General features: G+C 47.4%; 1 protein-coding gene across 3 annotated transcripts in view; it reads right to left on the bottom strand.

Moving 5' to 3' along the window:
* Positions 1 to 2,223: 2,223 nt before the first annotated feature.
* ATG9A (autophagy related 9A) overlaps positions 2,224 to 22,871 on the bottom strand; it is a 42,366-nt gene continuing 21,718 nt past the window's right edge. For 2 of the 3 annotated variants that reach the window (XM_060261623.1, XM_060261622.1), the window contains 10 exons: positions 21,671 to 21,812; positions 18,407 to 19,155; positions 16,029 to 16,182; positions 15,147 to 15,326; positions 13,613 to 13,858; positions 12,721 to 12,935; positions 11,597 to 11,714; positions 10,783 to 11,008; positions 9,835 to 9,977; positions 2,224 to 5,156 (listed from right to left, as the gene is read on the bottom strand). In XM_060261623.1, the coding sequence (XP_060117606.1) occupies positions 5,151 to 5,156; positions 9,835 to 9,977; positions 10,783 to 11,008; positions 11,597 to 11,714; positions 12,721 to 12,935; positions 13,613 to 13,858; positions 15,147 to 15,326; positions 16,029 to 16,182; positions 18,407 to 19,155; positions 21,671 to 21,812 (2,179 nt within the window). In that variant the 3' untranslated portion in view covers positions 2,224 to 5,150. The remainder of the gene's footprint in view (positions 5,157 to 9,834; positions 9,978 to 10,782; positions 11,009 to 11,596; positions 11,715 to 12,720; positions 12,936 to 13,612; positions 13,859 to 15,146; positions 15,327 to 16,028; positions 16,183 to 18,406; positions 19,156 to 21,670; positions 21,813 to 22,871) is intronic. The other variant, XM_060261624.1, reaches the window with a different exon arrangement.

Raw genomic sequence — 22,871 nt, 5'->3', positions numbered from 1 at the left:
GGCCTCACAAAAGGCCTCCCAGCACATGCAGCCTCCAGAGGCCACAGAAATAGCCAGGGAGGCCAGGCCCCACTGGGAGTGTTTTCTTCAAGCCCATCACTAATTTTGTCAGGAAAGGGAGAGGGGAATATAATGCCGTACAGTCCACCCTCCAAATCAGTTATTTTCTCCAGAATGTGTAGAGAGATGTTGTCTGGAGGTGGTGGGGGAGTGAATGCCTTCCCTTGGGTGTGTGGGAAGACAGCAAGTGGGGGGGGGGCAAACACCTAGAGGCCTTTAGTGATACCTTTCCAGATTGGTGGAAAATCCCTGGAAATTCTGTGGTGGGGTTTGAGGATGGCATAGGAGTTAGGGTTTCAGAACAGGGTCTGCCAGACCCAAGTTCTTGCTGTGGAAGCTGACTGGATGATTTTGGAACAGTTGCACACTTCCAGCCTAACCTGCCTCATAGGGTTGTTGTTGAAATCAAAGGGGAGGGAGAATGATGTAAGCTGCTTTGGTTCCCCCCCCACACACACACACAGTAGAGAAAGACTGCTTTTCCTATGTAGAGGCTGCAGGGAGGGGGAGGTGATGGAAAGCTGAAGTCAGAGGGACATATAAAGGGAAGGAGATAGGGTTGCTCATTCCAGGTTGGGAAATTCCTGGAGATTTAAGGGATGGGGCCTAGAGAGGGTGGGGTTTGAGGAGGTATGAGACCTCAGACAGGTACAATTCCATTTCCTCCTTGGGAACCACTGCTGCCAATCTCCAGGTGAGGAATGGAGATCACTCAGAATTACAACTGCCCTCTAGGTGGCAGAGATCAGCTCCCCTTGAGGTGGGGGGAAGTCAATGCCTTCACTTGGGTGGGTGGGGAGATAGTAAGGGGGGGCACTCGCCCAGAGCCTCCTACTAGAGCCTGTTGTATTTTTCTTCACAACGGGCTTTACTCCTAACATTTTAATTGACTTGTATACAATTAAATGTATCAGGCTTTTCCCCTTTTCTGTGGCCTCTGATACTCAGTACCTTATGTGGTTTAAGCATAGCAGACCAGTGCTTCATATTATAGATGGAACTGAGGACCAGGTAAGACAGCCTAGTCAAGAGTTCCCATAACTAGAGTTCTTCAACACCCATTTCTCCAAACACTTACAAATCTCTCACTCTTCAAAGTATTATATAAAAAATCTCTGCTCCTAAATAAAATATTGAAAATAGAGTTGGACCAATATTTAGCTGTGTACAGTTCAAGGTCCCAAAAGTTCAGTGATGCTCACTTCTGAATGTACTAAGTCCAGTGGCATGGCGCTTTAAGACCAAGGGAATTTTATTCAAAATATAAGCTTTCATGTGCGCACACTTCTTCAAACATTTATTTCAGTGTGCACACTTTGTTGGCCTTAAAGGTGCCAGTTGATTCAAACTTCGTTCTGCTGCTTCAGATCAACATGGCTACCCACCTGAATCTTTCTGAATGTATTTAGTGCTGTCTTTTCAGAAATCACATAAATCAAAAGCTCTTTTGGTGCCCAGAACTGATACATTAGATCAGGGGTGTCAAATGTCCAGTGTGTGGGCCACAACCAGCCTGCCCAGGGCTTTCATCAGGCTTGTGGCTCTTTTCTTCCCCATCCTCACTTTTTGCTCTAAGGCTGCAAAGTTCCCAGCTCCTTTTGCCTTGTCTTTGCCGGCTTCAGGAAGCTCTTCTGGGCTTGCAAAGAAAATGTAGAATGGATTTTCCATTAAGGTTGCTACACCCAGATAAGAGACCTTAATGGAAAATCCATTCCTCATTTCCCTTGCAACTGTGTCTGTGCTGTAATGTGTTTCAGTGGTGTGGAGATCATTTTACTTTCCATTGTTTCTATGGCCAGCTGAAACTGTTGCTTCCTGGAGCTGTGTCCTTACAAATAAAGGATTGATACTTTGAACCAGCTTGTCTCTGCTGAATGGACCTGAGAACTGGAGCCTAGTGAGTACTCTAATCCCAGAATTCACAGTCAAAGGGGGATATTACACTGGAGAACCATTGCCAATCTGAGTGTACAGTGTGGGGGAGGGGGAGCTTGCAATGCTCAGCCATTTCATGTTTTCCTAGACGCAAAGCATTTTGTATTTTTAGTTTCTGCTGTGATCTTTGTGCTTTTTCTTGACGCTTTATTTTAAAAACCACGTTTTCAAATCCCACTATTCCCTGCCTTTCCCTTTAAACAAAACACCGCAAGAGTTTTAAGCATGTTTGTATTTTAAATTTAAAAATATCTTTAATTGTGTTTGTCTGTATCCTTTATAAAGTTTATATCTCTGCTACCTGGCATTACAGTTTATGATGCGCATGGCCTGGCCCCACAAAGTAACATTTACGTCAGACCTGTCCCTCATAACAGATGAGTTTGACACCCCTACAGATCCTAAAACCTCAATGAAATGGGATGTAGCCCATATAAGAACATGTACCCATTCCCCATGGGTAATCTAGAGACTGTACAATCTGCAGCAACATCATAAAACATTAGGTGGGCTTTTCAGGATCCTGCAATTTAACTTGTACAGGTAGCATGTCATGATGCTTCCAGAAACAAAGAAAAACAAGTTGACAAACACGCCCAGAATCACTAGGAAACAGAATGCCCCTCTTTAATCAGCAGATACAGCATGCTAGGTGCAAGTTCTGCTTTACAAACCAACTTGCTCCACATACAGAGTCACCGCCCAGCCTTTCTAGTGCCGCAAACAGAAGGCAGCAAGGTGGCTGTGCCATGCACACGCAGAGGGGACAAAGACAAGTACAATACAGGGCAGCTGGCAAACCCCACGCCACATTTTTGGACAAAATGTTCCCTTTTATCATTGCTAGTCCAAGGCTATAAGTCAGGGGTGGCCAGCGGTAGCTTTTTTGCCTACAACTCCCATCAGCCCCAGCCGTTGGCCACCCCTGCTATAAGTGCTTCCACTGGGAATGAGCAAGGTAATCATTGCCCAGGGCAGGTGCTCTGTAGATCATGACCAGCACAGATCAAGGCTACATTCTGAGAAGCTAAGCTACTTCTTTTCTGGGGTCCAAATGAAATGTGTGCATAGGGAAATACTCCAGGATACTCCAGTAAGGAAGTGTGGGCAAGGAAGAACCCACAGCCCTAGCAACCTATGCCATTTGTTGGGCCTCCACGGCATCTGGTTGGCCACTGTATGAAACAGAATGCTGGACCACTGATCTGATCCAGTAGGAATCTTTTTACATTCTTAAACTTTTCACCTGAAGTGTCTCTCAGAACAATCTGGAGCACCTTTACACTCTCACACCCACCCTAAAAACACCAAGGATCTCATCTTTAAGGTACTACTAGAAGTAGAAAGGAATCACACCATGAAGCGAGGCTCCTGTTGAGATGCAGAAAACTAGCAACTGAAATCAATCTCCAGGAACCCAGAAGTCCTGAATCCCAAACGAGAAGTACTGCTGTTTTAAAAGTCAGCCTTGTGCCCTGACTACAGCAAAGACACCTGTGTTTCTATATTACTTTTAATCTATAGCAGCAAATCCCTTGTCCCACACAAAACAGCTTGTGGTTTGGTAAGCAGCTGTGGGAGGGGCAGCAGCTATTGTAAAAAGGGTTCAAAGTTCAGGTCAAGACAATAGGAGCAGTTAAATTACAGGTTTCGTCAGGACTGTGGTAGCCTGTAGCTGTGAAAGACAGCTAGCATTGACTAATGCATCGGATTGGCTGAATTTTACCACACCCTCCATGGATATAATGCTGTTTACAGGCTGTTCAGAAAGCATTTCACCTGAACTTTGCTATGCCAAGGAGAAGGTTGCATGCCACTGTGCTGGGACAGGTAGTACATAAAAACATGTACAAAGGCAGTGGATCAAATGTAATTATTGTGAAACTAATCGAACCTCCGTTACACACAAAAAATATTTCAGTCAGAGTGGTGGTCCATCTCCCTTCATGAGAATTTGAAGTCTGCTTTTTTCTTAGTCCATAGATACTGACAAGTTTTATTTTAATTTTTTGGCATGTAAGATCCCTTTTCTTGCTGGCACTTTCATGACAGCTGGATATTTTTTTTTCATCAAAGCACCCACACAAAAAGGGGTAACATTCATTGGCAGAGGAACCCTATTAAGGTACTGGGAAGCAGTTAAGTGAAAATATGAAGAGCAGACTAATACTGTCTTCTTCCCCTTCACACTAAGATACAACAGGGCACAGAGCCTCACACTCCATTTTATGCCCTAGCAAGATGAACAAAGTAAGAGCAACGTACTTCTTCAGAACAGAATAAAGCTCCATTCTGGAGAACAGGGTTCTTGTGCAAGGTGTTCTTTGGTAAACATAGATATTATTTCAGGAACTGGCTCAATCTACCCTGCTAAGAGCATTACCCTGGTACGCCTGTGCTTTGATACTGTAAGAAAGACCAGCCATTCACATGAACTCTATGATGTTCCAAGCAGAGTGGAACCCATCACACCCATAGGAAGGCTGCTCCTGTAGAGGGAAAGGGCGGTGGTGAAACTTCAGGGATTCTCCTTCTGACTGGGATTCGGAGGGAAGAGATACACACATTTTTCTGCCGAGTTTTAACTAAAGCAAACTCTGCCACTGACGGAAATCTGTGCCCCATTTCTGCTACAAAAATAATCTCTCAGAGCCCTTCTTTTCCTGAGTCCAAATCGCTCTCCTGATTGCATCTTTAATTGTATTACGGTCTGGACAATGATACAGCTGTTCCTGCCTTTGACTGGGGCCCATAGAGCAGGTCCTCCTCCACCCTGGAACGTTTCAGGCAGGGTGAGCACCTGCCAATCTCCTTGTTGTTTTATGTGCTCCATAGCTTTCTGTGCTGGTCTTGGATGATTCTCCAACATGGACGACATGTATGCAACACGTATGCAGACACGGACGTATAAATGGAATCACACACACACATCCAGCCTATGCACAGCTAGAGTGTCACTGGCATGATACATGTCTGGATAGAGTTCCATCTACCACAAAGGCACTGTTGACCTCACACCTTTCCCCCTCTGGTGCTGATGTCCAAGACGCAGACACTTGGGCAACCCATGGCTTGCTGGGCAGAGTAACCCAATGTCACACCAGCCAAGATGGGCCCGGAGTCTGGAACACCCGTAAGTTCTTCAGCCTTCAAAGCTACACCTGTTGGGGGTTGCAAAGAGACAAGCAGTTATTCTGAAGGGGGGGGGAATTAAAAGGTCTGTATACATGCTGCTTCAAATCCAGTATTAGATAAAATTAGCCTACTGGAAATTCTCACTTTTTCACTTAATTTTTTAAAGGAATGTTTTTTTCTTTCATGAATATGTGGCATCTGTAAACGGACGCTTTGCTTCACTTACCGTGAAACTTCTTTCTCGGTGGTCCTGGTAGTGGGTCAGTCCTTACTACTGGGAATGTACAGGGTCGGCCCTCCCGCTAGGCAAACTAGGTGGTTGCCTGGGGCTCCAAGAGGCCGAGGGGCGGAAAATTGGGCTCTCACCCCCCACTCTGGTGCCCCAGGCAAGCACTTAGCTTGCCCCCCTCCCCACCGCTGCTGCCACTAGCCCCCTCCTGGCTGCCGTCGCCTGCCCACCCCCACCGCCGCTCTCTGCCTAGGGTGCCCCAGGGTGTCGGGCCAGCCCTAGGAATGTAGCTCCTCCTCTTCCAGGATAGGGCCGGCTTGATCCTGGAGGGGAGGGGCTTATCCCCAGTTTCCCAGTCATATCCAAGCCTTGCCTCCCATCTCCACTATTTAAAACAGGGAAGGAAAAAAACATACTCCCCCCCCCAAAAAAGGTTTTCCTATATCAGACTACCTCTCTGCAGTCAAAGACCTACATTAGGGGAGCTCTAAAAGGAACCCAGAAAAAACAGAGAACCCTGCTCTCAGGAAGAAGAAACTTGCAGGGGGGGGGGGGAAATGCAGCATAATGATCTGTCTGAACCTAGACAGATCTTGAGCAAATCGTCCATACTTGGAAGCTGCCCTACGTCAAAGAGTGGGTAGGATTGACCCACTCCACTCCAAGATGACCAAGAAAGAAGCTTCACGGGAAGTGAAACAAAGCTTCTGTTGTCCGGTGGTCCTGGTAGTGGGTCAGTCCTTACTAATGGGACATAACAAAGCAGTGCATCCCAGGGCGGGTTTAGCAGCTTCCACAGGCAGACAGCATGCTCCTGAAAACAACCTCTGCTGAGACCAGCTTATCTATCCTGTAATGCCTGGTAAAGGAATGAATTAACTTCCATGTGGCTGCCTTACAAATAACTTCCAGAGAAGGAAAGGAACTACAGGCTGCCAAGGTGGCCACTCCCCTGTTTGCCGAAGAAGGAAAATAATGACCTATTCTCTCTGGATTTGTGCTGCCACTTCCCTTTAAAGGGTTTGCTGTAGCCTGGCCTGGGTTCACATCTAACAAAAAAAAAATCAACAAAAAAATTGTTAGCACCATTGAAAGAGACTGTTGCTACGTTAGCTCTTGTTGCTGGGACAGCATCCCAGTATCTGGTGCTGTTCACATTGGTCAGGTCTGCTCTAGTGAAGGGAAAACATGTGACCGAGTCACTACAGGGATTTCCCAAAGTTTCTCAGGGACCCTCTGAAGGACCTGTTCTGTCCTTTGGCACAGCATTTATGCCCATGAGGGGCACTGAGAAGGATACAAAACAACTGATAGGATCAATCACTGCTGGAAGTCTGGATTTCTTGGAAGCTCCTGGTATGAGAGAATAAAACTTAGCAAAAAAAAGATTTAGCCTCAGGTTGTGCTGGCTGATCCCATCCGGCTTCATCATTGAGTAAAACCCCGGCTGATAGAGGCACCCAAGGTGAATTTATTCTGTGACTTTGGCAGTGATTTTATCAGAGCCCTTGAAAAACAAAGAATCCTCATCTATTATCCCATTTTGGGTATAAGAAAGACCCAGGGTTGCCAAGACTTCAATGAGAGTCTAATATAAAGCTCCTGGGGAAACAGCCTGGCTACTAGGGCAGTAGGCAAAACCTCTGCCTCTTCCTCATATAATTCAACTTCTTCTTTAACAGAAGAGAAGGCTGAGGACTCAGAACCCCCTTTTCGGTCACTAAACAGAGGACTGCAATCTCGTGGGGGGCCTGTAATTTGTTTTGTTCAACTCTCTCTCTCTTTTAAAAATGGGTTAAAGAATTTACCCACACCCTCATCTCTGCCCCATTTCTTGGGCTTTGAGTCTGACTCTGTCTTTGAGCACTTTTTCCAAAGGTCTCAAGAATCCTTCCTGATTCAATCTACAGCCATGAGGATTATTGGCTTTGGAACCTTCCCCTGAAATATCCATGGTTTAGCTCTCAAACTGAGTATCATTACTGGATGAATGGGAATCTGGCAGTTAGAATTCAGTCAGAATGCCGAGTCCTCCATGTTGAGTCTCTGGGCCGTAACTGAAAGTGAAAGCAATTCCTCAGCCTGAAGCCTTACTCCCTCTAGGACCCAGGGGCTGATTCAGTATAACGCAGCTCCTAAAATGGTTGCCTTTCCCTCCTTTTTTCTCCCTGAAGGCCTGCAGCCTGAGGGGAACAATGGGGCCTCATTACCCAGGGGAAACAACAAACCTCCGGCTCCCAACCTCACCAGAAGGAAGGGAGGGAGAACTTTTTCTTAGCCATTTGCCCACCAGGTTCCCTTTACAAATGAGTAACACTGGGGCCCAGGCAGAAGAAAAGGAAAAATGCTGGATCAGTGCCCAGGGCACAACCCTACCTTATTTGAAGGGTGCATCCAGCTTGGACGTCCACCGGCTCCAAATAAATAATCTAAACCCGGATTGATGAGGTCTCAGCCTTCTGGGCTAGCACCTTGCAGGCTGCAGCCTTGGACCTCCATCGAATCTGAATAAATCATCTACATGGGATTGATGAGGTCTCAGCCTTCTGGGCTAGCATCTTGTTCGCAGGCTGCAGCCTTGGACCTCCATCGAATCTGAATAAATCATCTACACGGGATTGATGAGGTCTCAGCCTTCTGGGCTAGCACCTTGTTCGCAGGATGCAGCCTTGGACCTCCACCGAATCTGAATAAATTATCTACATGGGATTGATGAGGTCTCAGCCTTCTGGGCTAACGTGCCTAGGCGACGCAGTTCCAGAGACTGCGCTGACTCTGCCACTATCTTTTGAATCTCCACAAGTGTGGGATCATGAAGGAACCAGCCAGGAGAGATACTGGTGGCAAAAGCGGGAGTCAGTGAAGCTCCAAGCCCACTGAGGGGCCAGCCTGTGGTTTCAGTGTCAAAGGAGCCATGCAGCCGGCTGTTGCAGCAAAGAATGAGATATCAGAGAGGCTTCAGTGCCTGTCTGGTTCCCTGGTCGCCTCAATTTCTTTCTTCTTATCAGGATCTTCGAGCTCAACAGAGCTCAAGCCGACACATCCTGCTTCCAACGCAGGGCCGATAAGAAGAAGAATTGCAGATTTACACCCTGCCCTTCTCCCTGAATCAGAGCGGCTTACAATCTCCTATATCTTCTCCCCCCACAACAGACATCCTGTGAGGTGGGTGGGACTGAGAGGGCTCTCACAGCAGCTGCCCTTTCAAGGACAACCTCTGCCAGAGCTATGGCTAACCCAAGGCCATTCCAGCAGCTGCAAGTGGAGGAGTGGGGAATCAAACCTGGTTCTCCCAGATAAGAGTCCGCACATTTAACCATTACACCAAACTGGCTCTAAGACTGGGAAACCAGGGGATAAGCCCCGCCCCTCCAGGATCAAGTTTGAGCCGGCCCTATCCTGGAAGAGGAGGAGCTGCATTCCCAGTAGTAAGGACTGACCCACTATCAGGACCACTGGAGAACAATCCTGTTGAAGTCCACTGTAGCCAGATATAAAGGAGGGCACAGCTCCTTTGAACAGCTTCAGAGAAGAGGACCTTTTGGTTTGCCATGCAAGGGTAAACAAAGCTGCATCTAGTGAAATTCTTTTCTAAATTTTAAAAAATTAATTCCAATTTATTTCTCATGCCCTATCTTTCAACTAGATGGTTGTTCAGGCAGCTTCTAATTAACATTAAATTCAAGTTACATCGATAAGCCAAGCATGATGAATAAAAACAAACAGCTGCAAAAGCTACTGGAAGTTAAACCAATAACTCAGGTCAAAACACAGCTGAGATATAATTATACATTAGTCACCATTTCAAAAATGAACCAGTGGATTAATGGTCTCTGAGCTACATACAGAAAGATTGGGGGGGGGGGGGCGCGCAGGGAAATCAACAAAGTGCTTAAGCAAATAAATATGCATTCACATGGCACTAAAGATAACACCATGCAAATAACTGAGAGAAGGGCATTCCACATTTGCTGCACCACCACTGAGGGCTCTGCTCTTAATGTTTATCTGCTTAGACCCAAAAACCAACGAAGGCAGCACAGGAGCCCCCAAAGCTCATTTTAATCACTGGGTGGGTGCATCTTCTAAGCTGAAAATGGCAAAGATGCCTTGGCCTTGTTTGCATACGGTCTCCCTACTGAAGCCTCTGAAACCAAGAATGACACAGCTGCTCATCCTTCCTCCCTAGACTTGCCCCTTTTTCTCCTACCTCAACAAGACCATGTACTTTCTGAAAAGAGGCATTTCAGCTAGACAGCTGAAGAAGCTTGATTCATCTCATAAGACTGTGGAAGAGTGCATAAATGTCAATCTAGATAATCACAAAGCAATTCCTGATCAAATATCCCTGGTGATAGCAATACACTGATGTTTATCACCTACTTAAGAGGAAAAAAGGCACCTCAAGATTCTTGTTGCTTCACAGTCCACACAACCCACCCCTGGCCAATGCCAAAGTATGAACCAAGCAGTACCTTGTGTACCTGAGGTGGCAACTCATCTTCCGAGCTCTCCTCCGGGACAGGTTCTGGGTGTCGAGCAGGCTGGCCATCCTCAGCCCAGCCTCCAAGTGGCATCCGAGCAAAATGTGACGGGGCCCTGTGCATCATACCAGGGTCTGGGGACAAACAGGAAAAGAAACAGGAGGTGGCAGCAGTTACCTGCTCATAAATCTGCTTCATGTTACTAGTCCACTCTATCCCTGCTGCTACCCACCAATCTGAGCTAGCTGGGCTGCAGTAATGTAAGCAGAAATAAAATCTCTCACAACCGCTCTAGTTTTTGACCTTGGATCCCCATCTTCCTCTCCTACCACGACAATTAAGCGATATCCCACCTTCCAGTTTAGAGAAACTGTAAAGCAGTAAGATTTACTTCACAACAAATAGCACCTCCCGCAACTGTGGCTGCGACAGAAGGGCAAAAGGGTTTTTTTAGCCCTTCAAGCTGACAGCACTACTCCTGTACCCAAGCTAACCTTTATGCTAAACATATTGTGCCCACTTACTTCCATCACGGCTGGGCAGTGACGGGAATTCTGTGTGAGAACAGACATGTTGTCAAGGGGCTGTGGAGCACCTCTTTGGCAATGCTCCCTCTAAACTATGGAGCAAAAATTCAACTTTGTGAGCTACCGTCATTAAAGTTGTGAGCGAGCAATTTGGCTACTGTATAAATTGGTTTGCTCCGGGGTCATCCTTCCTGAGCTAAGACAAAAAACTGTGAGCCAAAAGCTAAAAAAACACTGAGCTAGCTCACCCTAACTCAGCTTAGAGGGAACACTGCTCCTTGGTACAGACAGCATACGCAAGAAACCAGGCTCTTTCCTACCATGAATTGGGCTTCCCAGCCTCTGTAGGGCTTATGTGCTGAAATGAGCCAATAACTGGCATCAGTATGTTTCTAGAGCTGCTTATATTTACCTGAGACACCACCATATCGGCGCTGAAAGCTCACTTGTAGAGCAGCCGTCTCCTCTCCAATCTGGCGAGGCGTGGCAAAAGGATAGCTGGCAGACCGAGGAATTGTGCTACTTGGGGTGCTCCGGTGAGCTTCGGATTCTTCCTGGGCGCTTTCACCACTCTCGTCACTTTCCCGCCGATGCCACAAGTGTCGCTCAAGCTCCAGCTGGGCATGCTGCTTATGTAACTGAGTAACAGGGAGCAACAGTGGTGAGCTAATACGCAAGCTAGAACTATGCCCAAACTCACTAGGACCTTATAGTGGAAGGATTAGCATGTATGGGTCCCTCCTAGTGTCAGTAACTGTGTAGCTTAGAAGTTACTGCATCTTAGATCATCTACTGTCATCTACTGACAAAGTGATGAGGTCATGTGACTGTGATCACAGGACTGGCTGATGCAATGCCCGGTAATTGCCTGCAGTCACAGTGAGTCAGCATATTTGCTGATTGGTGGGCTGAGCTATAAAAGTGCTAACTAGCAAGGTTACTTTCTCTCTCTTTATTGATGATTGTCTGGCGTAGCACTTTGGAGCTCTGGATTGTAATTATACTGCACTTATCTGTAAATATTTGTAAATACACTGATAGTTTTAGTAGAACCAGTGTGAAGACTCTTCTTATCATTTTTATCAGCCTAATAGCACGCTGCTCTGTCCGTCACCTAGTCCTCTTCAAGAAGGGATAATTCAGATCCTTGTACTTTAGTATATACATTTACATTAACTGCTACATCCCAACACCAAGGCATGCCTGTTTTTCTGGATCCAGCTCACCTCATGCATGTAGAGTGCATGCAGACTCATCTCTGTAGAGGCGTACTCTGAAAGGATCAGGCTCTGGAGTTGACCCTCCCAGGCACTGCTGCCGGAGCTAGCTGTTCGAGCATCAGCCCTGCAGTCACAACAGAGAAAAAGAGTAATGCCGTGATAGTCAAAACTGGCCAGGTTCAGAAGAAACCTCCTCCCCAGCCCAGTACCCTGAATGTACTGGCTCCCTAGCAAGTCTAGCTCAGACCTGACACTGCAAGTCACAGTACCACTGGCTTTGATTATTAAAAAGGGCAACAAGAAGACCGCAGGCAAACAAATTACAGGACATACACAGCATCAATCCTAAAGGGCTCCAGGGGCTGCTAATTCACTTGTGGGCCCAATTCAAAGTGCCGTTAATTCAAGTGGACTCAGATCAGGGTACTTTACTGAGCACCTTCATCCATTTGAACCTGCCTACCGGTGAAGATCTGCTATAGAAGCCCTGCTCTATCAGCATCTGAGCCAAGCTGGGTGGCCACAAGAGATAAGACTTGTTTTACGATGATGCTTTCATGGCCGGCGCATGGCAGTAGGTGAGGTAGGTGGCCGCCTAGGGTGCCACTGGCCTAAGAGAGTGCCACAGGTACCCCCCCCCCCCCCAAACCTGCTGCTCTCAGCTTCTCAGGTTGCAGACGGGGTGTTGGTGTGTGCTCTCCTCCGAGCCCACTGTCCCTTGCAAGGGAAGGTGGGCTCAGAAGAGAATGCACCCTACCTGGCTGCTCTCATCTTGAAATTATTAGCCATGAAACTTCCTCTCTCTGAGCCTGACCTATTTCACAGGGTTATTGTGAGAATAAAAAGATAAGGGAGAACAATGTATGCCGCTCTGAGCTCCTTGAAGGAATGGGACTTTTTAAAAAGTGTGCAAATAGAAGAGATGGTTCCCCTCCCTCCCACATTCATGTACACCTGTGAAGGAGGAGTGCGTGTGTGAAGTAGGCCTCCTTCTAGGAGCTCAGCCGCCTGTTCCCCCTTCCTCACCCCGGCGTACTTGCCTGCGCTGAGCTATCAGAAAGCACTCCAGCTGTTCTAAGTTTGACCTTTTTTGGTCCAGTTCTTAGTCCTTACTCCATGCATTTCCTTACCCAGAGCCTGTCATTGTGCTAGGGCCTCGGAATTGAGGGCCCTCAATCTGGGAACTCCCATGGGTTGGCTGAGCAGACTGATGGGGAGAGAAAGAACGCAGAGCAGAGGCCACCTCGGAAACAGCGGAAAGATGCCGTGAGGCCTGTGCATCGCGGACTCCTTGGTAACCCAGAACTGAGGAGCCTGCAATCACATTGGCAATCAGGCTGTGTGGCTGCAGAAAGAGAAAAGGAGAGCAAGAGAGCATGACTCAGGCAGAAACACAGGGGCCCTTCTACCATCATCTGCAATGCTCTACCACCACAAGCATGCTTCAACTTTGCCTCTGGAATAATGTATCCAATGCCCTCCAAAGCTTGGACGCTAGCTAGCGTATCTTCAGTATTCTAATACCTTCTAAACAGCAACTCTAGGAGAAGGAGGTGCTGCAGCTGAATGGGTAAGGAGGCTTGTTACCAAAATCTAAAGGAAGCCAAAGAATTCAGTGGGAATGAGCTTGTTAGTGCCCATAAATAATGTTAAGAAATAAGTATCATAATAAATGATGCGGGAGGGAGGCTGGAGACTTCACGCGATTTAGGAGAGCCAAGGTTAAAGAAGGAATGGCAGGCCTGCTAAGGAGGGGGAAAAAGAGACAGATTTGGCAACATTTGTGAAAAAATGAAGGGCACCGCTATTAGGTCACAGCGGGGAAGCTATCGCAGTATTCTGTGCTTTGGGATGCAAATTTCCCCATTGATCGCCGAGGCATCAGCCCTCTTTACTCAGAGCAGGACACAAAGAGGCACATCTGAGAACGCTCACTCGTCATTCCGCTTCTCTCACGCACGATAACCAGGGTTAAGCCCCATTACGCCACCCACCAGTTCCCTCCCACTTTGTGCCAGGCACCTCTGATTCTGACTGCAGGGACTGAATGGAAGTGAAGAGTGCATTGTCAGGAAGGACAGCTTGCTGAGCCAGCGCCAGGCTGCTGTCACGGTGCACACGTTCCTTGAGCAGGCCAATGAAGGCTGTACTCTCCCGTGGTGGTTGCCAGTGTGGGTTGGTGATAGCAAAGTGCATGAGGGATAGTTCTGTCTTGCCATCCTCAGCTTGCTGGTAAATGGAGGCCTCCGTCTTCCCAGCTGACATCCACTGCAAAACACAGAGACCCAAAGCTACAGGTTATTACTGTGTACACCCCCCAGCCCTCCTCTTCATCTGACACCTCCATTCATATACAACTGCCGACACTCACTGCTAAATACACACAGACAAAGGGCTATAAACACACTGCAACACTCAATCGTCCAAAACTTCAGGACCAACACAGATTCCTCTCACTGCTTCTGATCAGAAATCAATCGGGAGGGACAGTGGCTCAGTGGTAGAACATCTGCTTGGGAAGCAGAAGGTCCCGGGTTCAATCCCTGGCATCTCCAAAAAAAAGTCCAGGCAAGTAGGTGTGAAAAACCTCAGCTTGAGACCCTGGAGAGCCGCTGCCAGTCTGAGTAGACAATACTGACTTTGATGGACCGAGGGTCTGATTCAGTAGAAGGCAGCTTCATATGCTCATATAATCAGAATCAATAATACTATAAACTGAGATTTAAGAATAGGGTACAACCTCACAGAATATTCTTGTCCCATTAAAACAGCATTGGAAAGTAGCTAGGTTTAGGTGCCTGGTTAAAAGCAATGACTGGGCATCAAAATTCTGAACAGAAAAACGCAGACTGAGGAGCGCAAAAGGAACTTTGGCTTCTGTCCAGGTAGATCGTGCTTCCTTGTTAATTGACTGCCGCATTTAAACATCCATTCCAGTCATTCCTTTTTCCAGTATCAAGCCGTTCCCTTTTTGAAAGAAATGAATCTTTGAGCGGTATAATGCAATCTAGAGAATTTGAAATCTCAGTGCAAATGCCTGGGTGTAATGTTTACATTGGTTTCAGTTTTTCAGAAAAATACACACAGCACCTCCCATCAACCCAGTCTCTTCAAGGTTGGCTTGAGAGACGGCAGCAGCCATCTGTCATGTTTTCATTGAATCAGCGCAAATATGAAAGTTACATCACATTGGCCTTGACCTGGGTAGCCCAGGCAAGCCTGATCTCATCAGATCTCAGAAGCTAAGCAGGGCTGACTCTGGCAAGTACTTGGATGGGAGACCTCCTTGAAATGCCAGCAGTCGGGAGCTGGAGGCAGGCTTTATTCAGCAACCTCCCGGAATATCCTCTAGGCTGAATATCCTCTAGGCTTCCTAGAATATCCTCCAGGCTTCAAGGAGAGGTCAGTCACCAGAGGTCACCATGGCCCGCACACACGCACACAACCCTCCCTCCAATGTAGAAAGCTTCATCACATCCAAGAAGTCAAACAAACAAATGGCTTTCTGTGAGATCCCCGCTTCACCCCAAATGCTCTTAATCTTGCTGTGACCTACTGCAGGGTGTCCATGTTGTCGCACATCCATTTGGGCAAAGGAGCAAGTGTCCCCCACGCCCACCACCTCCACGGTGAAGTTGCGGAAGAAGTCAATGATCTCCAGAGCTTTGGGTCTCAGACAGAAGATGAGGATCAAGGGGGTCACAATGGGGCTGAGCAGCTCTTCCAGAATAAACACCTTGAGGGTGGAAGAAAAAAGCCACTGAATACAAGTCATTGCCACAGCTGGGTATTACCATCAACACAGTCTCATGGACCATGAAAGAAGTCAGGACTCCAGGAGTAACTAAGGATAGCATCATTTACTTTTTCCTGTCTTTGACCCACAGGCTCTGGGATGGGGAGGGATGGTGGCTCAGTGGTAGAGCATCTGCTTGGGAAGCAGAAGGTCCCAGGTTCAATCCCCGGCATCTCCAAAAAAGGGTCCAGGCAAATAGGTGTGAAAAACCTCAGCTTGAGACCCTGGAGAGCCGCTGCCAGGCTGAGTAGACAAGACTGACTTTGATGGACCAAGGGTCTGATTCAGTAGAAGGCAGCTTCATATGTAGGAGGGACGGTGGCTCAGTGGTAGAGCATCTGCTTGGGAAGCAGAAGGTCCCAGGTTCAATCCCCGGCATCTCCAAAAAAGGGTCCAGGCAAATAGGTGTGAAAAACCTCAGCTTGAGACCCTGGAGAGCCGCTGCCAGTCTGAGTAGACAATACTGACTTTGATGGACCCAGGGTCTGATTCAGTATAAGGCAGCTTCATATGTTCATATATTCCAATTAGAGGGGGAGGAGCGTGGAACCTGAGGACAAGATCTACTGGGACTCAATCTCTAGCCAGTCCTGGGACAGCCTTGACACAATTCCCTCCCACCTACCAATCACCCTGCCTCACCGCCTTATACTGGAAGAGCTGTGCAAACTCATCCCGGGTCTCATATCGGTGAGCGTTGCCCTGCCAGTGGTCAGGCATGTAGTGGATATGTGCTAGAATCACACGAAGCAGCTGCTCTGGGCAAAATACCAAGTGCTGGTCTGGGATGAAGGATCTGCGGGGCAGACAGGATATGGAAAACACGTCAAGGAGAGCATCTTCCCCAATACAGGAAGCAGGAGACATGCAACTTATGGGCAAAGGTAGCACACGCTCAAGGCATAGATGCTCAGGCTGACTAACTTTTGGCTCCAAGGTTTCCTCCTTATGAAAGGAGGCACCTGCAGATGAGAATACCGACAAGAGACCTTTGGAGGTCCGGACAGAGAACGGTCATAAGAACATAAGAGAAGCCATGTTGGATCAGGCCAACGGCCCATCAAGTCCAACCCTCTGTGTCACACAGTGGCAAAAAATGTTATATACACACACATACACCGTGGCTAATAGCCACTGATGGACCTGTGCTCCATATTTTTATCTAAACCCCTCTTGAAGGTGGCTATACTTGTGGCCACCACCACCTCCTGTGGCAGTGAATTCCACATGTTAATCACCCTTTGGGTGAAGAAGTACTTCCTTTTATCCGTTTTAACCTGTCTGCTCAGCAATTTCATCGAATGCCCACGAGTTCTTGTATTGTGAGAAAGGGAGAAAAGTACTTCTTTCTCTACTTTCTCCATTCCATGCATTATCTTGTAAACCTCTATCATGTCACCCCGCAGTCGACGTTTCTCCAAGCTAAAGAGTCCCAAGCGTTTCAACCTTTCTTCATAGGGAAAGTGCTCCAGCCCTTTAATCATTCTAGTTGCCCTTCTCTGCACCTTCTCTAATGCTATAATATCCTTTTTGAGGTGCGGCGACCAGAACTGCACACAGTACTCCAAATGAGACCGCACCATCGATTTATACAGGGGCATTATGATACTGGCTGATTATGATACTGGCTGATACTGGTCACAGCTTCATCCAAATTAATTCACCATGGAACATGACAAAACAATTCTAGGCATTTCTTAATCTGTTTATATTCTGGTGTGATTCATAGCCTTTTAATTCATTTGGAAGAACTGTTCATCAAAAAGGAAATTACCGCAGTTCTTTACAGATGAAGCAATACTATCGATATTCTTAAGAGCCCGGATTCCTGTGAAACTGATAGGTTAGTTCCCGGAATGCTGTGTCAGTCTAAGGTCACGACAGCAACAGGTCGATATTACCATGATATATAAAATGACAGGTTTACATAAAAAAAAGATCTACATACAACAAAGCTACACTTGGGAGACAGAGGTCATTAATCTGCAGGGGAGGCTCCCCGCCCCAATATAGCACAGTTATGTGGGTTTCTTCTAGTTCCGAGGTCCGCTAATGATTTCAAATGTGGATAGGTAACTGTTTTCTCTGGTCCAACCATCTTACATATGCTGTTTGCGGTCTCCCCCAGCCTATTCCCCTAGATCACCCTGTGACCTCATTTATGGATAGATAGAAGCTCTGCTCCACTTTATAAAAGTGTCATGGAGTGAAACGGACAAATTAACAAGAAAATTAAGAGACTATGATTTGGAGCTCTTTAAGTTGGAGTGGAAGAAGTTCAGAAGATACGCAGAAAAAGAGTGGAAAATAAAAGGACACTGGACAATCTTTGATAATGATTACGTTTTAAAAATAAGAATATAACTTTTGGTTTTTTAATAGTTAAGGGTACCTTTAATATTTGTTTTTTTTAAGTAAATAACACTGGCGGGGGTCAAGTAACGGGGGGAGGGGTGGGGGAAAAGTAAGATATGGGGTAGAAGAATTTTTCTTTTTTTAAGTCTTTATAAGATGTAGATATAGTTTTGCTACCATATGTTACTAATAAAAATTGTTTAACACAAAAAAAAAAAGCTCTGCTCCACTTGATCCTGGGGGTAGAATTTAAAGTTACTTTGTGATATCCCCCAGCCCCACACAGTACAGATGTCACAGTAAAAATGACTTTTAACCACAAACAGTGAGATTATGGAACCAGGGAAAGGCTCACCTGCCCATGAAAGTCATAGGCAGAATCAAGTTTCAGGCTCATGAACCTTGGAAGTGCCTTATCATTTATTGCTAAAGAGGGAAAAGAGCAGCACGGTCAGCTGGTATCCTAGCAACCTCATTAGTGTTGGACAGAGTTAAACAGCTTTTGCACTCTGATGCACTTTTAGTCAGCAGAAAGCTTTTAGCTCCCACCTGTCAACTATCCGGTTGGGTGCTTCTCATAGCAACCACCACCAGCACCATCCTAGCAATGCCTTCAAAGCACAAAGACCTCTGCCACCAGGACATTCATCTGCAGCCAAGCTCACCTGCAAACTGTAACAGCCACGCCCAGAATTGTAACTGTAGTGAGGACGTGCTCCACAGCAAGCACATCCTCGTCGTAAATTGTCAGTGCAATGAGGACAGCAAGGATGGAGCCGGCGAAGAAGGCCACATTCTTTGCCACGATGGTGAACAGGGGCGAAATGAAGCAGTTCATGTACTTGGAAGCTGGCTTGTAGCCCTTGCTGAGGCGTGAGTGCAACTCATGGTCCAGTTCGTTGAAGTGCCGCAGGTAGCAACGGCCATAGAGAGACCAGCAGCGGGCACCCAAGCTGCCCGGCTCTCGCTTGAGAATCTCGGTGTAGCTGAAGAAAGCGTAGAGAATTTGCCAGATGAGGATAAGTGGGCACAACAGGAAGTTAGCAATGCCAATCCACAGGATGCGAGTGCCCAGCTTCTCAGCTAGCTCTAGGCGGTTGCTGCCCCGTTTATACTCAGCCTTGAGACTCCACTCATTCTCAAAGAGTGAGCCAGGGCCCCAAAAGAAGATCAGTTCAAAGTTGTACTTGAGGCCACGTGTATAGAAGACCGTATCACCCAGCAGAGGCAGGTGGAAGCGCACGGGAAGCAGCGACTTGTTCACCATGGCCACCATGTAGTTCTTGAAACGCAGGATGCGGTGGTAGACGTCCAGCTCTGTGAGCTCCTTCTTGTGGATGCAGATCTGGTGTTCCTTCTGGATTTGCACGATTCGTGCCTGCACCTCCTGCCACGTGTAGTAGGGCAAACTGGACTGCGGGGCAGAGAGGGAAGGTGCGATTAACACCACCAATGGAAAGGCAGCTACAACAACAACAACAACAAATTTTATTTGCACCCTTCCTCCCTGCCGGGTTTCTTCAGCCCCAGCAATACCAGCAAGACTTGTGCAGAACAAACATCTGGGCTCCTGCATATGATTCATCAATCACCCATCCTTCTCCTCTGTCCTCTATGTACCACTCCATAGCTGGTCCTCGCTTCTGTGCAGTGCCATTCCCTAATGCAGTGGTCCCCAACATTTTTGACACCAGGGACTGGTTTTGTAGAAGGCAATTTTTCCATGGACCGGGAAGAGGAGGGGGCAATGGTTTTGGGATGATACAATTTTGCACTTTATTTTGGTGTAGCGGCTAAGTGTGCAGACTCTTAACTGGGAGAACCGGGTTTGATTCCCCGCTCCTTCACTTGCACCTGCTGGAATGGCCTTGGGTCAGTCATAGCTCTTGCAGAGGTTGTCCTTGAAAGGGCAGCTGCTGGGAGAGCCCTCTCCAGCCCCACCCACCTCACAGAGTGTCTGTCGTGGGGGCGGAAGGTAAAGGAGACTGTGAGCCACTCTGAGCCTCTGTCCTTGAAAGGGCAGCTGCTGGGAGAGCCCTCTCCAGCCCCACCCACCTCACAGAGTGTCTGTTGTGGGGGCGGAAGGTAAAGGAGACTGTGAGCCGCTCTGAGCCTCTGTCCTTGAAAAGGCAGCTGCTGCGACAGCCCTCTCCAGCCCCACCCACCTCACAGGGTGTCCGTTGTGGGGGAGGAAGGGAAAGGAGATTGTAAGCCGCTCTCTGTCCTTGAAAGGGCAACTGCTGTGAGAGCCCTCTCCAGCCCCACCCACCTCACAGGGTGTCTGTTGTGGGGGAGGAAGGGAAAGGTGATTGTAGGCCGCTCTGAGCCCTCTCCAGCCTCACCCACCTCACAGGGTGTCTGTTGTGGGGGAGGAAGGTAAAGGAGATTGTAGGCCGCTCTGAGCCTTTGTCCTTGAAAGGGCAGCTGCTGTGAGAGCCGTCTCCAGCCCCACCCACCTCACAGGGTGTCTGTTGTGGGGGAGGAAGGTAAAGGAGATTGTAGGCTGCTCTGAGCCTCTGTCTTTGAAAGGGCAGCTGCTGTGAGCCCTCTCCAGCCCCACCCACCTCACAGGGTGTCTGTTGTGGGGGAGGAAGTTAAAGGAGATTGTAGGCCGCTCTGAGCCTCTGTCCTTGAAAGGGCAGCTTCTGGAAGAGCTCTCTCAGCCCCACCTATCTCACAGGGTGTCTGTTGCGGGGGAAGAAGATAAAGGAGATTGTGAGCTGCTCTGAGATTCAGAGTATAGGGTAGGATATAAATCCAATGTCTTCTTCTTATTACTACATTGTCATATATAATGAAATAATTATACAACTCATGGACCGGTTGCTAACAGACCGGACCGGTACTGGTCCACGACCTGGGGGTTGGGGACCCTGCCCTAATGCTTATATGAAACATAGTATCTTCTCCCTTTTTCCCAGTTCTCCATAACTTCACAGAAGGTTGAGTAGCATACAATTTCTTGCAGATGTTTAAAAGTGTGGTAAAAACAGAAAGCAAGCGACAGGCTCAAACTGAAAAAAGAAAATAAAAGTTTAGCTTTGTGAAAGGTCATTATTTCGTTTAACGTATTTAAAGACTTATATCTACCTCTCAGCCAGAGGTTTCTAAGGTAACATGAATTGTAGGGCTTGGACACCATCAAGAGCACATGCAAATTCTCGGTCATTAAGAGAAATTAATATGCATTAAGGAAGACGGCTACAGGGAAGACTCTGTATCCCGGACCTAGAGGCACTTGGGGATCTTTCCTACTCTGGTCATTCATATCGTCTTTTTTACTTCACGATTTCCCAATTTGTAGTGTGGATCTAAAAAAAAAAAGGGTGGATCGAAACACTCTCAAATCTTGGGAGAGAAGAATGCAGCGATTTAGCTTTTGACTCTGTTGGGCAGGAAACCAAGAACAGACGCTCGCAAATCTAGGCATGGCAACTGCATAGCATACCAGCCCTGCTACCCAACCCAGCAAGTCATGAGCCAACAGGGCCCACGGATAAGTCTGAGCTCTATGGGACTGGCAGTGGCACCAAACCAGAAGCAGTGCACAGCTCTGGAGAAGCTCAGTGAGAGACAGCAAGAAAGCTAACACTAACATAATGCGATAGGAGCACTAAAAGAAAGGAAGGAAGTAGCAATCTTTACTATTTTCTTATTGCTGAGAACATTGGGGGGAAAAAATAAGAATTGCCTTACTGGATCAAAATAAAGTTTGGCAAATTCAGCATTTTGTCTCCAACAGCAGCTAATTATATACATGTAAAAAGCTTGTAAAAGCAGTATACTGCAAATAATACTAATCTGTTATCAGCCTCCAATATCTAGTAACCAGAGGCATGATTTTCCACTGAAGTGTTAACACTCCTTTTTTACTTGCACTGAATTGGAGTGCATACATATCCATAAGTCCTCAGATTTCAGCAGTTTACCATGGGAATCTTGAGAGCATTGATGTAAAATGAGTGTATCTCCCAGTAGCAGCAAATGTTGTAGATGAACTTAATTAGTCGATGGATCCAGAAGACCCCTGCAATCACCAGGATAGAGAGCAGAAAGCCATTGGCCTGAATCCTGTAAGACAGATACAGTCAAAAAAGGACGGAGGAACTGTTGCGAGAATTATAGCAGCATTAGAGCAAATATGTTTCAGAATACCCCTTTTCCAACTACTAGAGGTCAGACAACTCTGGCAATGATTTCAATGCTTTAGCAAAAGGTTCAAAACACCAGAGCAACTAGATTAGATGTCTGAAAATAGGTGAACAGGGGCAATACCATTTAAGTGAACACAAAGTTTATCATAAAAGACTTCTTGAAATATCCTTGGCCTCACTTGTGCACTACAAATCCAACAAGCACTGATAGCTTAAATGTTGGCAAACATTAATAATGTTGCATCAGACCCCACCTTTACTACTCAGGAAAGCCCAAAAGACACACACTTATTGCTGGCCAGAGCCTCTTCAGCTCTGGCTCTGACCAGGTGCATGGCTGGCATGTGGGAGTAGGCCATGTAGCCAGCTGCCTAGAGTGCTGCATGGCCTATGGGTCGCTGCTAGGCACCCCCTCCCCATACACTGCCCAGTACCTCACTGCCCCTTCTGCCCGCCCAAGACCCAGGTGGACAAAAGAAGCAGCTTGGTCTCACTCCCAGGCTGCCTCCCCTGGGAGGAAAGGCAGCCTCAGAGTGAGGCAGAGGTGCCGCGCCACCACTTTCACCTGCCCAAGACTCAGGTGGACAAAAGAGGAGGTTTGGCCTCACTCCCAGGCTGCCTCCCCTGCAAGGAAAGGCAGCCTCAGAGCAGAAGCACTGCGTTGCCTCTTTCACATGCCCAGGATTGGGTGTATGAAAGAGACAGTGCCACAGCAACTCCTTCCCTGTAATTTAAATCCCTTCCAGTCCGGCTTCCACCCTGGTCATGGGACAGAGATTGTACTGGTTGCCCTCACAGATGACCTCAGAAGGCATCTGGATCATGGTGGGTCAGCGCTGCTGTTGCTTTTAGATCTCTCGGCAGCGTTTGACACGGTCGATTATGACCTAATGACCGCCTTGCCGATATTGGAGTTCAGGGGGTTGCCTTACAGTGTCCTTTCTCCGTGGTCGGGGACAAAGGGTGGCGATTGGAG

Source organism: Heteronotia binoei, chromosome 21 (genome assembly GCF_032191835.1).
Source record: "Heteronotia binoei isolate CCM8104 ecotype False Entrance Well chromosome 21, APGP_CSIRO_Hbin_v1, whole genome shotgun sequence".
NCBI classification, from domain to species: Eukaryota; Metazoa; Chordata; class Lepidosauria; order Squamata; family Gekkonidae; genus Heteronotia; species Heteronotia binoei.
Note: the sequence above shows the minus strand (reverse complement) of the source record. Positions and strands in the feature narration are given on the sequence as shown.